General features: G+C 39.0%; 1 protein-coding gene across 3 annotated transcripts in view; it reads left to right on the plus strand.

Annotated features, from left to right (window-relative positions):
- The window catches only part of SMG6 (SMG6 nonsense mediated mRNA decay factor), a 249,485-nt gene that overhangs the window by 1,013 nt on the left and 234,145 nt on the right, over positions 1-14,327 (plus strand). For all 3 annotated transcript variants that reach the window (XM_004483742.4, XM_023586172.3, XM_071210432.1), the window contains exons 2-8: positions 1,372-3,130; positions 3,612-3,804; positions 4,210-4,320; positions 6,908-7,014; positions 7,273-7,351; positions 12,011-12,121; positions 12,493-12,705. In XM_004483742.4, the coding sequence (XP_004483799.2) occupies positions 1,372-3,130; positions 3,612-3,804; positions 4,210-4,320; positions 6,908-7,014; positions 7,273-7,351; positions 12,011-12,121; positions 12,493-12,705 (2,573 nt within the window). The remainder of the gene's footprint in view (positions 1-1,371; positions 3,131-3,611; positions 3,805-4,209; positions 4,321-6,907; positions 7,015-7,272; positions 7,352-12,010; positions 12,122-12,492; positions 12,706-14,327) is intronic.

The raw sequence follows: 14,327 nt of genomic DNA on the forward strand, positions 1-14,327 counted from the left end.
GTTGGTTAACTGAATTGGATTATTTAGGCTCTGTTTTCGTTCTGTTTTGGAAAGTAGTAATAGATCTCCCCCCTCCATCTCACCTAAGTTACAAAGACTGGTGACAGTGAGCTCTTCCGGGGTTAAACTGCTCTCTACCTTATTCATCCTTGGTAAAGCAGTTTTTTAGACTTCTGAGAATACTGAAGCAGATTTTAAGCTTAAGGTTTTTTTTTTCTTCCTGTTTTATTGCTCCCATTAAAAATGGATGTAAATAATGCTGTAGCATAGGATTCCTGTTATAGGTTTGTTTGCATTTTTGTTTAAAGAACAATACTAGGATTTTATATGACATTTAGTTTCGAGTACATAATATTCTTATTAATTCCTGTCACTTACTGAAAAATTTAGTGGCTGCTTGTAGTAGTCTCTCCACTCCATAGATAAAGGTAACAGATACCAAAAAACAAAAAAACTTGTTTATTGGTCATTCAGTAAGTTGTTGGAGCCTGGAGAGAGTGGCCTCTAAAGTCCTGTACTCTTATTCTTGAGTGCCTCTGCCTTTAGTGTTTTTGAGAGCTTGTCATAAACTTAGTATCAGCTTCCAGGAAAAGCTCCCTTATAGAACCTTTTCCTTATATTCCATCATCATAGTAGCAGTTAGTCTCAGTATTCTAATGTTGATAGCCTGAGCAGTATTTCCTCAGAATGACTTTGCTGGCTGCTGTAAGAGAATTGGTCAGCATGAATGGAATTGAAGAATGTGAAAGGAACTGCTTCCTGTTTGCTTCAACAGGAGATATGTGATTGGGTAATTGGTATCCTAGAGGAGTATTGTTCGAACCAAGTTCAGAGATACAAGTTGCAAATTTTTTCCTCGGAGGTGTCTAGGACTATGGATTGCTATGCATACCCTTCTTTATCTCCATCTTTTTTTTTCCCCCTACTAGAATGTTAAAAGGATTTAGCCATCCTAGAAAAATGTTAGAGCTAGAAGAAGAAAAGATTGAGATGGATGCAAGGGCTCTATAGACAGAAAACAGTCTAATGTTAAAACTGTTAGAGATCTTTTATTCTGACAGTGATGAGGTAGTTTGGGGTTTTGGAAACCTGAATGTGGTTTAGGAAATGCAAGAATTTTTTTGTTTTTCTTTCTGTTTTCCTAAACCAATACAATAAAGTTCTTAGCCTTGCTAGTTACTGAACAAATATTGTAAATTCAGAATTTCTGCTCCTGCAGAAATTTCCCTTCCTTATCTATCAGTGTGAGATTTGGACTTTTAAATCTTGCTCAGATTTTCTGTTGTGTAACCAGGTTGACAGTTGTTTCTTTCTTTCTTCCTTTATTCTCTTCCTACCCTTTCTTCCCAACCCCTCCTCCCAATGTCACAGAAAACCTGAAAGAATTAAAGGAGCCCAGGCAGCGTAAAGATAATAGGCGCCCAGATCTGGAGATCTATAAGCCTGGTCTTTCTCGACTCAGGAACAAATCTAAAGTCAAGGAACCTTCCGAGAGTGAGGAATTTAAGGATGAAATTGTCAATGACAAAAATTCTTCTCCTGTCAGAAATGGTACACAGCACATTAAAGATGTCTGTAAGGAACTGGAAAATCAACAACAAAATGGATCTGTAGACCCAGAAAATACTCGGGGACAGGAGTACTTTCCTAGGCCTGGAAGTCAAGAAGATCGAAGTCTAAAAATTATCAAGAGAACAAAGAAACCTGACCTACAGATCTATCAGCCTGGGCGGCGTTTGCAGACTATTAGCAAAGAATCGACTATCCCGGTGGATGAGGAAGAAATCCTTAACCAAGTAGAACAATTGAGAGTAGAGGAAGATAAGTGTAGGGGAAATTTTTTGAAAGAGGAGGTTGTGAATAAACCAGACAAATATGAGGCAGAAAAGAACCTAAATAGTGACAAAGTAAGGGCTACAAAGGGAGAAAAAGGAAAGAAGGCTGAAAAGGGGGAGGGGATGAAGAAAGTGAACGATGACCTGGCACAGGGGAAGCCAGGTTCTGCAAAGCGCTACTCCCGCTCAGACAAGCGAAGGAACCGCTATCGTACTTGCAGTACCAGCTCTGCTGGCAGCAACAACAGTGCAGAGGGAGCTGGCCTGACTGATAATGGATGTCGACGCCGGCGACAGGATCGGACCAAGGAGAGGCCACGGCTGAAGAAGCAAATATCTATGTCCTCGACTGACTCCTTGGATGAGGATAGAATTGATGAGCCTGATGGATTAGGGCCCAGGAGGAACTCAGAGAGGAAGAAACATTTAGAAAGAAGTTGGTCTGGCCATGGGGAGGGTGAGCAGAAAAGCAATGGTAAAGAAAATCGAGGCAATCTTCATGTCACCTTTGATGCAGAAACCATGAGCAAAGATTCCCCTATTGTGAGATCAGCGAGAGAGGATGTGGATAGAATAAAGCCTGACAAGACCTTGAGCAGTGGGGGTAAAGGCTCTGAGAAGCAGGAGTCCAAAAACCTGAAACAAGAACTTCGGGGTTGTGGCCGTGGCATTCTGATTCTTCCTGCCCATACCACCCTGTCTGTCAATTCAGCAGGTTCTTCAGAGTCTACACCTTTGGGATCTCGTCTTTTATTTGGATCTGGTAGCAAGGGATCTCGGAGTTGGGGCCGTGGAGGCACCACCCGCCGATTATGGGACCCAAACAATCCTGATCAGAAACCTGCTTTAAAGAGCCAGACACCACAACTACACTTTTTGGACACTGATGATGAAGTCAGCCCTACATCTTGGAATGACTCACGCCAGGCCCAGGCATCTTATTATAAGTTTCAAAACTCTGACAACCCCTATTATTACCCCCGGACACCAGGCCCTGCCTCCCAGTACCCCTATACAGGCTATAGCCCTCTGCAGTACCCAATGGGCCCTGCAAATGGTGTGTACCCAGGGCCTTACTACCCAGGCTATCCAACTCCATCAGGACAGTATGTTTGTAGCCCTCTCCCTTCCAGCACCATGAGCCCTGAGGAGATGGAGCAACATGTGAGAAATATGCAGCAACAGGAACTACATAGGCTTCTTCGGGTGGCTGACAACCAGGAACTGCAGCTCAGCAACCTGCTTTCCAGGGACCGCATCAGTCCTGAAGGCCTGGAGAAGATGACTCAGCTCAGGTATGGCATGTTCTAGAAATGGGGCTAAACTGGAGGTGGCTAGGCACCTATAGTTGAGGAAGGTGGAGACTTTTTAGGAGCCATTAGGTTTTATCACCTTTTAACATTAGTTTTCCAAGGGAAGGGCTGTTGGAAAAAGAACAGAACAGAGGTAACTGTATGTCCTACTTTTTCTTTAAGAAAAAAATTAAGGGAGCATGGAATCTTGAAAAGGAAAGACCTGGAATGCTAAAAAATGAACAGTATATAACTTCTGGGGAAGATCTTATTTTAGCTGTTAAATTTAGGTGAAGGCATATGGAGAAAAAACACTTGCCTAGACATAACTGCCTTTAGAATGACATTTTGCCATGCGGAATAGAAATAGAGTGAATACTATACCCGGTAGCATTTTGGATTTCTTGCCACGAGAGGTGGTTAATTTGGGCTAACCTTTCCTGTGATGTATTTGGAGCTAAAAGTTGCATATGTTTTATTCCAGAGCTGAAGTGCTGCAGCTGTATGAGCGCTGTATTCTATTAGATATTGAATTCTCTGATAATCAGAATGTGGATCAGATCCTGTGGAAGAATGCTTTCTATCAGGTGATTGAAAAGTTCAGGCAGCTTCTCAAGGATCCAAATGTTGAGAACCCAGAACAGATTCGGAATAGACTCTTGGAGCTCTTAGATGAGGTACACCATTATCTTTATGTTTTATCACGTTGACAAAAACTGTGTGCTCTTTTCTTGTGTTTAGGCCTACCCTACCCTTTTGCTTCCTTGGGATCATAATTTACTGATAGTTGGAGCTAGTTCTGAGCTTGGAAGCTTTCTGAATGTCTTGGCCTAGGAGTGAGTGTGTATGCATGTATGTGAGTGTATGTGCAGAGTGTGTCCACATTTTTAAAACTTTGGAAAATCTTATGCTACAAATTTGTCTTGGGTCTAGTTGCGGGCCACTTGATACTGTATGATTCCCTTTATATAGAATGGCTGAATGTTGGCACAATTGTGAATGGGTCATTTGCCCCAGTTTCTGTTGGGTAAATTGGGTCAGAACAGGTTGATTCAGCCATTTCTTATTTTTTCTCTTTATAGGGTAGTGACTTCTTTGATAGTTTGCTTCAGAAGCTGCAGGTCACTTACAAGTTCAAACTTGAGGACTACATGGATGGTCTTGCCATTCGCAGCAAACCATTACACAAGACGGTAAGCCAACTTTTTTAATCTTAAATTTAATCCATTTTTATCTTAAATTTAATTCATTTTATAAGCATTATCTAGTGCCAGGTATGTGCCAGGCACTGTGCTGAGTGTCGAGGATACAAGAATGAAAGATACAATCCAGTGGGAACAGATGGTTTAAACCAACAATTGTAATGTCATAAGATACTGTGGTAATAGTATATAGAAAATGCTGAGGGTACATACAGGGAAGTGGATTCGACTTAGTCTGGTGGGGTCAAGGAAGGCTTTTCGCAGACTCTCAGGCTGAGTCTTAAGAGATAGATGAGTAGGAGTTTGCAAGATGGGAGAGGAAGGTTATGTGTAGGATTCAACGGGGAAATCTGGTATTGTTGAGAAAGTGCGAGAAGTTCAATATGCTGGGTCTTATAATGTGCGGTGGGGCTCTTGAAAGAAGTGAAGCTAAAGAAGTAAGCAGGGAGCTAGATCATAAACTCGTATGCCATGCTGAAGAGTTTGGTCTTGATTCTGGAAACAGCTATTGATTGATTTTTAGTAAATTGATGACATAGATTTCTTCTTAGAACCAATCACCCAGATAAATTGGTGAGTTTGGTTCAGAGTAAGGCAAGCATGGAGTCAGGCTGTGGGCCTGAACTAAGGTAGAGGTAGTGGAACTGGAAAAAAGGGGACAGATTGGGAAGATACAAAGGAAATAGAATTGAATTTCCAGCTGATTTGGTGTGAGGGATGAGATTGGAAGCATGAGGATTCTAGATCATCTCCCAGTTTGTGGTCTAGAGGAATGGCTGGGAAGGAAGAGATCAGTTTCAGAATGCTTCGGTAGAAGAGTCCAACAGGAACTTGCAAATGAACAAATGAATATTCTAGTCTATCATGAGCTTGAGGGAAAGAGCTGGGCCAGTGATAGGAGTCATCAGTGTATAGGTGGTAGTTGAAACAGATGTTGGGATACTGGGAAGGCTGGCCAAATAAGGTGATAGATCATCAAAATTTAAGGGAGTTTTAAGGTTTGAATTTGTCAAGTACTATAGAGTTGCCAAATATTAAGATTACTAAAAAGGTTCTATTAAATTGGATGACTTTATTGAAAATTATTTTAGTTGGAGAAGATGGGAGCTAGATTATAGTGAATGAGAGGTGAGGCAGAGAGACAATGAGAGAGTAATATAGATCATTCTTTTAAGAATCTTGGCTGTGAAGGCAAGGAAAGAAGTTAACAGCCAAAAGAAAACATGGGGTCAAGAGAAGTTTTTGTTTTGTTTTGTTTGTTAAGATGGGAGAGACTTGAACCTATTTCCATGTTGAGAGGAAAGAGCCAAGGGAAAGAGGGAGGTAAAAGTTTCATGAGACAAAAGTGTGATTTTATGAAGCAGAAGTGTCCTCTTTCTTTTCTGTTCTTTCTGATGAATTGCTATATACAAGCTCTTACTAATATTTATAGTATTTATTGAGATCCTCCTACCTGTTAGATGCTCTTCTAGGCACAAGTAATTTAGTGAGGAACAAGATAGGCATGATCCCAGCACTGTTGAAATTTAGACTGTGATTTAGGGGATTAGTGCAGCTGTTGGATGAGTAATTACAGATGCAGTAACTTCCAAAGGGAGCTTTGGGGGTATACTGTAAAATAGATAACATGGTTTAGAGGCTCCTGGAAGACTGAGGAAATCACAGTAAGCTGGGCCTGCAGTCCTGAGATATTGGCTGTGAAGGTATAGGTAAAGATGTGAGAAGAACAGCATTCTGGAATATCTTAAGTGGGAGAGATCATGGTGTGTGAGGGGAACCGAGAAACGTCTATTTTGGCCAAGGCATAGAACGTGAGGGGGAAAGTGGTGCTGAAGAGGTAAAGCAGAGGTTGGATTATCAAGACTTCATTCTGAGGAAAATAAAGAGCCTTTGAAGGAATTTGTTTCCTGTCATTGGGATGGTATGGTATAGTAAGGAGACTTAGCCAGTTTTCTTGCGTCTTTGTTTTTGGCACTTCGATTACCCAGGATTCTTGACATTCATTCATAGAGAAAATATATGGGATTGTAAGATATAACTTTGCTGGATACAAATTTGAATTATATGTTAGGAGGCTGATGTACAGATACTTCTTGTGGGGCTAGTATCTACTTCTTCATAAAGCTTTGTTGAGTATTCTAGTGACAATGTTACTTTCTTTCGTGGGAGTGAAATTATATACTGTTGTGTTCCTTAGGGAAGTTTTTTAAAAGTCGGACATGTCTTAGGATAGTTAGTGGTCTTCTCTATTGTTTTCTGGCTGAGAGACAGATACCAAGTCCATCAGTGGGAAATTATATTGTACTGCATAGTCAATGACATGTTGTCAATGTAGGGTAAAGGGTAACTGTTGTTGTTATTAGGCAAAGGTAATGTAAAGCAGTAACACAATATAGTGAAATTAACAGTTTGAAGAAAAAAAGAATATAATGGTGGCAGGAAAAGAACAAAGTAAACAATTGTCTTAATATTTATAAATAAGTGTACAGTTTGTAAACTATGCCTATATTATCTCTGTCCTTTGGGGTTGAAGTTAGATTTTCTTAGATCCTATACTAACTGATTGTTTTCCTTGAAGGTAAAATATGCCTTGATCAGTGCACAGCGATGTATGATTTGTCAAGGAGACATTGCTAGGTATCGGGAGCAAGCCAATGACACAGCAAACTATGGGAAAGCACGCAGGTACCCCTTGTTCATTGCATCTTTTCCCCATGTAGCTTTATGCTAAACCTCACTGAGACCAATGGGCCATCTTAGCTATCTCTTCTATTGGTGTCCTCCAGGTGCCCCTCTTGGTGTCCATTGTCATGCTCTACCACTCCAGAACTATATCTAACACTCCAGCTTTTAGTCTGGCCTAAGTAGTAGGGGCTAGTAGGGGATGAACTGAGAAAGAATTAGTATGAAACTAGCATTTCCTTACTGTTTTTTCTATTCTAGTTGGTACCTGAAGGCCCAGCACATTGCTCCCAAGAATGGGCGCCCCTATAACCAGTTGGCTCTGTTGGCAGTGTATACGGTAAGAAGTCGTGTGGACAAGGAAATCTTTGGAGGCAGTACCTTAGAAATATGGGTTTTGATAATAACATCAGCTCCTGGAGCTTGATCTCATCTGATCAGATGTATCCCAAAGAATATCTATCCCCTTGTGCTTCCCATCCTCGAGTTCCTTTTGTTTTTTGTTACTTTCAGATCTAATATGTCAGGGATCTCTTATTCCATTTATATCAGTATTTCATCCAACCACTTACTACTGCATTTAGGTTCTTAAGGGGGAAGCTCATACTTCAGCCAAACAACTACTACTCTTTTTATCTGACCAAGGCTTCTGCCCTGAATCTTCCTTCTCTTCCCTATCCTGTTGAACTAGAAGGAAAATAAGAGCTCCTTTACTTCTCACCCTCTCAGCTATCCCTAAGTAGATACATCCTTGATTCCTTTCCCCAAAACCCTCAGCTCCTCTTAGCTTTTCAAGTAATGTGCCTCTTTAGCACAAACATAGTAAGTGCCAAACTGTACCTTCCTAGATCCTACCAGCCTGCTCTAAATGTACTCTAACGGAGAGAAATGGGCTTTGGGAGCTGACAGGGTCCTTAGGGAGGAAGATGTATTAGAGGGGGAAAGGTGAGGAAGGCATTGGTAGGTACCAGAGGTTTTAGGACAAGAAGCAGCTAACGTGCTTATTAGCAGGGAGAAAAGTTCTTTAATAGTGTAAAATACCTTCCCCAAATAAACAATGAATTTAATATTTATATTCCCCTTTATTCCACAAAAGAGTTAAAGAAAGTCCTTAATTTTGGATTGAAATACTTGATTAAGTAATGTGATTTGCTGACGTACTTTCTTCAGAATATATTGAGTAGCTCTTTCTTCTCCTTTTACCTATTCTCTTTGTGATGTGTGTTCCAAGAATTTTTTTGCTGCTCTCTGAAGCTTAATTTTTTCTATCCCCTTTCTCCTTATCCATCTTTTTCTTCTTATATTTTTCCTTTCTTCATCTTGTCTCCTTTTCCAGCTTTTCTTCTTTGTAATTATTGAATGAAATGTTATTTTCTTGTCAATTAGAAAATATAACTTCTTTATTTTTTTTCACCTAGTGGCTTTTTTAAAAATTGAGGTAAAATTCACATAATATAAAATGAATCATTAACCATTTTAAAATGTACAATTTATTGGCATTTAGTATAGTGACATACAGTTAACATTGTATGCACCTGTCACCTTCATCTAGTTCCAAGACATTTCATCACCTCATCATTCCAGAAAGAAATCTATATTCTTTAAGTAGTTTCAGGACTCCCCTCCCAAGTCTGCTTTCTGTCTCAGTGGATTTGCCTATTCTGGATATTTCACATGGATAGGATTATATAATATGTGACCATTTCTGTCTGGTTTCTTTCACTTAATGTAATGTTTTTGAAATCCATGTTACTGCATATATCATTCCTCCTTATTACTGAATAATATTCCATCGTATGGATATACCACATTTTATTTATTCAGTCATCCATTAGTAGATGTTTGGGTTGTTTCTATCTTTTGGCTATTGTGAATAGTGCTGCCATGAACAGTGGCTTACAAGTATTTGTTTGAATACCTGTTTTTAGTTCTTTTGGCTATGTACCTAGGAGTGGAATTGATGGGGTTATTTGGTAATTCTATTTTAACTTTTTGAGGAATTGTTAATCTTTTCTACAAAGACTGCACCATTGTATATTCCTCCAGCAATGTAGGAGGAGGGTTCTAGTTTCTCCACATCCTTGCCAACAGTTAATATTTTTCATGTTTGTGATCATGACCAATCCGGTGGGTGGAAATTGGTACCTATTGGGTTTTGATTGATATATGCATCTTTTCATGTGCTTGTTGACTATTTATGTCTTCTTTGGAAAAATGTCTATGGATGTCCTTTGCCTTTTTAAAATTGGCTCTCTTTTTTGTTATTGAAGTGAAAGTTCTTTATATGTTCTGAGTACTAGACACTTAGATGAGTGATTTGCAAATATTTTTTCCCATTCTGTGCATTGTCTTGTCACTCTCTTAATAGTGCCCTTTTCACAAACATTTTTCATTTTGACGAAGTCCAGTTTTTCTTTTGTTGCTTATGCTTTTGGTGTTATGTCTAACAAACCATTGCCAGATCCAAAGTCAAGGAGATGTACCCCTATGCTTTCCTCTAAGAGTTTTATAGTTTTAGTTTTTATATGTAGGTCTGTGGTCCATTTTGAGTTAATTTTTGTATATGGGTGAGGTAAGGGTCAACTTCATTCTTCTGCATGTGGATATCCAGTTCTCCTAGAACCATTTGTTCAAGTGACCATTCTTTCTCTTCTGAAAAGTCTTGACACCTTGTTGAAAATCTTGTAGATGCGTGGGTGTATTTTTGGACTCCCAATTCTGTTGCATTGATCTCTGTGTCTATCCTTTTGCCATTACTGCACAGTTTTGATTACTGTAGCTTTGTAGTAAGTTTTGAAATCAGGAACTACAAGTCTTCAAGCATTGTTCTTTTTTAAGATTATTTTGGCTATGTAGGGTCCTTAGCAATTATATGTGAATTTTAGGATTGGCTTTTACATTTCTACAAAAGAGGGTTTGGGGATTTTGATAAGGATTGCACTGAATATGTAGATCACTTTGAGGAGAATTGCCATATTTACAATATTGTCTTCCAATCCATGAACATTGAAGGTATGTCTTTCCATTTAGGTCTTCTTTAATTTCTTTCAGCAGTGTTTTGTAGTTATCAGTGTTTTAAATTTATTCCTAAATATTTTATTCTTTTTGATGCTGTTGTAAATGGAATTTTTTTCTTAATTCCTTTGCTCATCACTCACTGCTCATTTGTAGAAGTACAACTGATTTTTGCATGTTAATTTTGTATCTTGCAGCTCTGCTGAATTCTCATAATGGCTTTTTGCCATTCTAATTAAATTGGAATTTTCTTTCATGGGCCTCAAATCTAGATTAGCATTCCCTTTAAGTTCTTTTCCTCTGTCTTTTTTCTGTTTACATCCTATCCTAGTTGCCTACTTTTGTTTTTGGTTTTTTAGAAGGTACCAGGATTGAACCTGGGACCTGATACGTGGGAAGCAGGTACTCAACCACTGAGCTACACCTGCTCCTCCCTAGTTGCCTATTGATATGATTTTCTCAACTTTTCTGTCTCCTTCCAGTCAATGAGGTATTTACTGAGCACATGCTTATATGCACTGCTTTGGTAGGCCCTGTGAGGAAGTAAAGAAATGCACAATGTGATGTCTGCCCTGAAAAATACTTTCTTGAGAAGACAAGCAAGGTGTATAGACACTGATCCCGATTAGATTTGATGAAATATGCTATTGATTGTTAGATGCACCATTATTTTCTGTACTACTAGAAGGGAAAAATACTGTGAATTAAACTAAGACAATTGGCTGATATTGATAACATCTCATTTTCAGAAATGTTAAAATATGAAAAAAAATATCTTAGAATTGATGAAATACTGTCTAAAACCAAGTAACTGATACAGGCAGAGATTAGTGTGGATTGGAATTATATTAAGAATAACTACCACTTAATTACCATTAACCATGTGCTGGGCATTCTTTTAAACTATATATGAATTATACTAATTTAATCCTTTCAGGAATTATATGTGTGTTAATATTTCTATTTTACAAATGAGGAAACAAACTTAGGGAAGCTAATCTGCTTAGGGTCACCCTAATGAATGAATGGCAGACCAGATTTAGACTCAAGCAGTTGACCTTAGAACCTCCACCTCTAACCATACTACGTGAATAAAAGGTTTGAGTTTTGAAGAATGAGTAGATGTTTGAAAAGAGAACCTTGTATTCTGGGTCTGTTTTTAAACAATTACAGAAAAAGATGAAAATATATTTGAAGTTAGAGTCAGTGAGAAAGGCTTTTGACATTTTCCCCTTTTTGCTTTAGTGCTTTTTTTTTTCATTTTTTTAATTCTTTCCCTTTCCTTTACTACTTTTCCTTTTTTGTAGTGACTGCAAAATGGCCTAGAAGTATTTATTTGCTGAAATCATTACTACTGGTTTACATTTCCTATTCTCATCAGAGAGTAATCTAATAATAGTGAAAATAGAGGAACTTTGGAGCCAGTTGGACCTAGGTTCATAAACTGGCTTCTCCAGGATTTGTCTTTGAGACCTTGGACAAGTTATATAGTAGTTTCCTTGAGCTCTCATTTCCTCATCTTTATAGTGGGAATAATAATACTTATTGGCCATTGTTCTTAGGTTTAGAGACAATATATATGAGGTACTGATCAACAGCTTCACACTTAGTTATACTTCATAAATGGTAGTTGCCATTGCTAATTATAATTTTAAACAATAGGCGAGTTGAACATTTTTTCTTTACGAACAAAACATAATTGCTGTTCGTATTTTATGAGGCTCTTTATTCTTTTCTCCCCTCTATAGGCTCTTGCTCTTGGCATACCACTTCATGTAAGATACATAACTTGTGCAAAAAGAAATCACTGATGTAATTGCTGTGACTTCTTTCTTGGATAGCATTTTCATTTTCTTATTGGAATGCTTCACCACGAGGGGTGCAGTCTGTGAGAGACAGTAGGATTTCCTGGGTCAGCTGCCTCACTCAGGCTGGAATCAGGAAGAGAATTGTTTGACTGAATGTCTCTGGTCTCTCTCCCTAGAGGAGGAAGCTTGATGCTGTGTATTACTACATGCGCAGTTTAGCTGCCAGCAACCCCATCCTGACTGCCAAGGAGAGTCTGATGAGCTTGTTTGAAGAGACCAAACGAAAGGTGAGTGGGGGAATCAGGCAGAAACGTTCTTTCTGAAAGAATCCATTCCTCTTAGTGCCTCTCTTTCATCAAGGGAATGGATATGAAGAGCTGGGGTCTCATTGGGCTGTCCTGCTGGGCAGTCACGCCCTGTGTAAAACTAAACCGTAAACTTCAGGAGAACCTTCAGAGGCCTTTGGATGTGCACGTTCTGTAGCATCTAGGATACAACATTAGTAACGTTTATGAGAAAACAGATGATCCTCTGCCACTTTGGAACTTTTGAAAAGTCTTTACCTTTCATAGTCTTTTAGGCATCAAGCACAGGTGAGTCTCTTTCTATTAGGTAAATCCCAGCAGAGTCTGAGCTTATGTGTTTATATGTTACACAGGCAGAACAGATGGAAAAGAAGCAACATGAGGAATTAGAATTGAGCCCTGACCAGTGGCGAAAGGGAAAGAAGTCTACTTTCCGGCATATTGGTGATGATACCACTCGCCTAGAAATCTGGATTCATCCATCCCATCCCCGGTCCTTCCAGGGCGCTGAATCTGGGAAGGATTCTGAGCAGGAGAATGGGCTGGGCAGCCTGAGTCCCAGTGATGTAAGTAAGGGAGGGGGATACAAGGAACCAAACCAGCTAAGTAAGCCTAGGTGCCCTGGTTGATAGAACTATGACGCACTGATCATAGTAAAGACAACCGTTTGAAACTCTCTGATGTCCTCTTCCATCTTCTCTACCTAAACTTCTTTTATCTTTATTATGTTCTCCCCTTTCTTACCACTGTGTGGCACTATAGAATTTAGTAAAAATAATCATCTGGATGAAGATTTAGTTAGTATAGGATTAGGATTTTTTGCTGCTTTGCGTTCACAGTTGAAATATGATGCTTTCTCTGTGGGATAGTGTACTTATTTTTCTCCTCTTGGTTGACCTTAGATTTAGAGAATGAGCAAAAGCAGCCTGGGTAGGTTAGTTTGTCTAGTTTATGATCAGCCTCTTAAGGGATATCCTCTTGTGATTCTTGGGGTAGGACTTTTTCCTAGAGACCAGGAGAAATGACAGTGGTATATCACTGGCTCATATGGAAGATTCCTTCTTTTCATTTACTCAACAAATATTATTATTATTATTTTAAATCAACTTTATTGATAATATCAAGGAAGCGTACAATTTATCCGACACGCACAATCAATGATATTCAGCACAATCACATAGTTGTACATTCTTCACCTCAGTCATCATTAGAGCATTTTCATTATTTCAGTAATAATAATAAAAAACAAACAAACAAGAAAAGCCATCACCTCTCGATTTCTCTGTGCTTCCCCTACTGTCCACAGCTTCCATTTCTGGCTATTCTTCAACAATTACTTTTTTTTTTTCTCTTCATAAATTGATTTATATTTACAGCAACAAATATTATTGAGTACCTACAATGTGCCAGACTGTGAGGATACAGTGAACAAGATCTCCCCCTGCTCTCAAGGAACTTACATTCTAGTGGAGAATGCAGAGAAGTACACAGGCAATTAGAGTACAGGTAATAAATTTTGTTTGGAGACACTCAATATTATGGGAGCATATAGCAGTGGGACCTAAGGGAGCCATTGGTCTAGTAGGGTGGGAGAGGCAATAACAAGAGACACTTGTTAGAGAAGGAAGTATCTACTTGAAGTATAAACAATGAGGAAGAGGTAGCTAGAGGAGGGAAAGAAGAGTAGTAAAGTGTGCCCCATACAAAAGAAATAGTTTGTGCAAAAGCCTGGTGCTAGGAAGAGAGCTTAGATGGAGAATTGCAGGTGGTTGATTCATTGTGCCTTGAGAGTAAAATTCATAGAGGAGTGCATGACAGGATAAGCTGGGGCCAGATTTTGAAGGTCATGCTATAAATAATTTGGTCTTTATCCAGAAGGCAGTGGGAAGCTATTTAATCATTAAATAGAGAATAACATGTCAGGTAGGCATTTAAAAAATATAACTGGCTGCTCTGTGAAAAGTTTGGAAAAGAATGAGACTAGAAATAAGTAGAGTAGGAGAGCACTGTAGTAATCCACATGAAATGGGCAAAAAATCTGAACCAAGAAGTGGCTTTGGAGGTGGGAAGAATGAACAGATATAAGGTCTATTAACGAGGTAGAATCCAAGGACTTGATTGGACCTGGGTTGCTGAGGGAGAAAAGGAAGTGAAGAATAACACCTAGGCTTCTGGGTTGGAAACTAGA

The sequence above is a fragment of the Dasypus novemcinctus genome, chromosome 21, assembly GCF_030445035.2.
Source record: "Dasypus novemcinctus isolate mDasNov1 chromosome 21, mDasNov1.1.hap2, whole genome shotgun sequence".
NCBI classification, from domain to species: domain Eukaryota; kingdom Metazoa; phylum Chordata; class Mammalia; order Cingulata; family Dasypodidae; genus Dasypus; species Dasypus novemcinctus.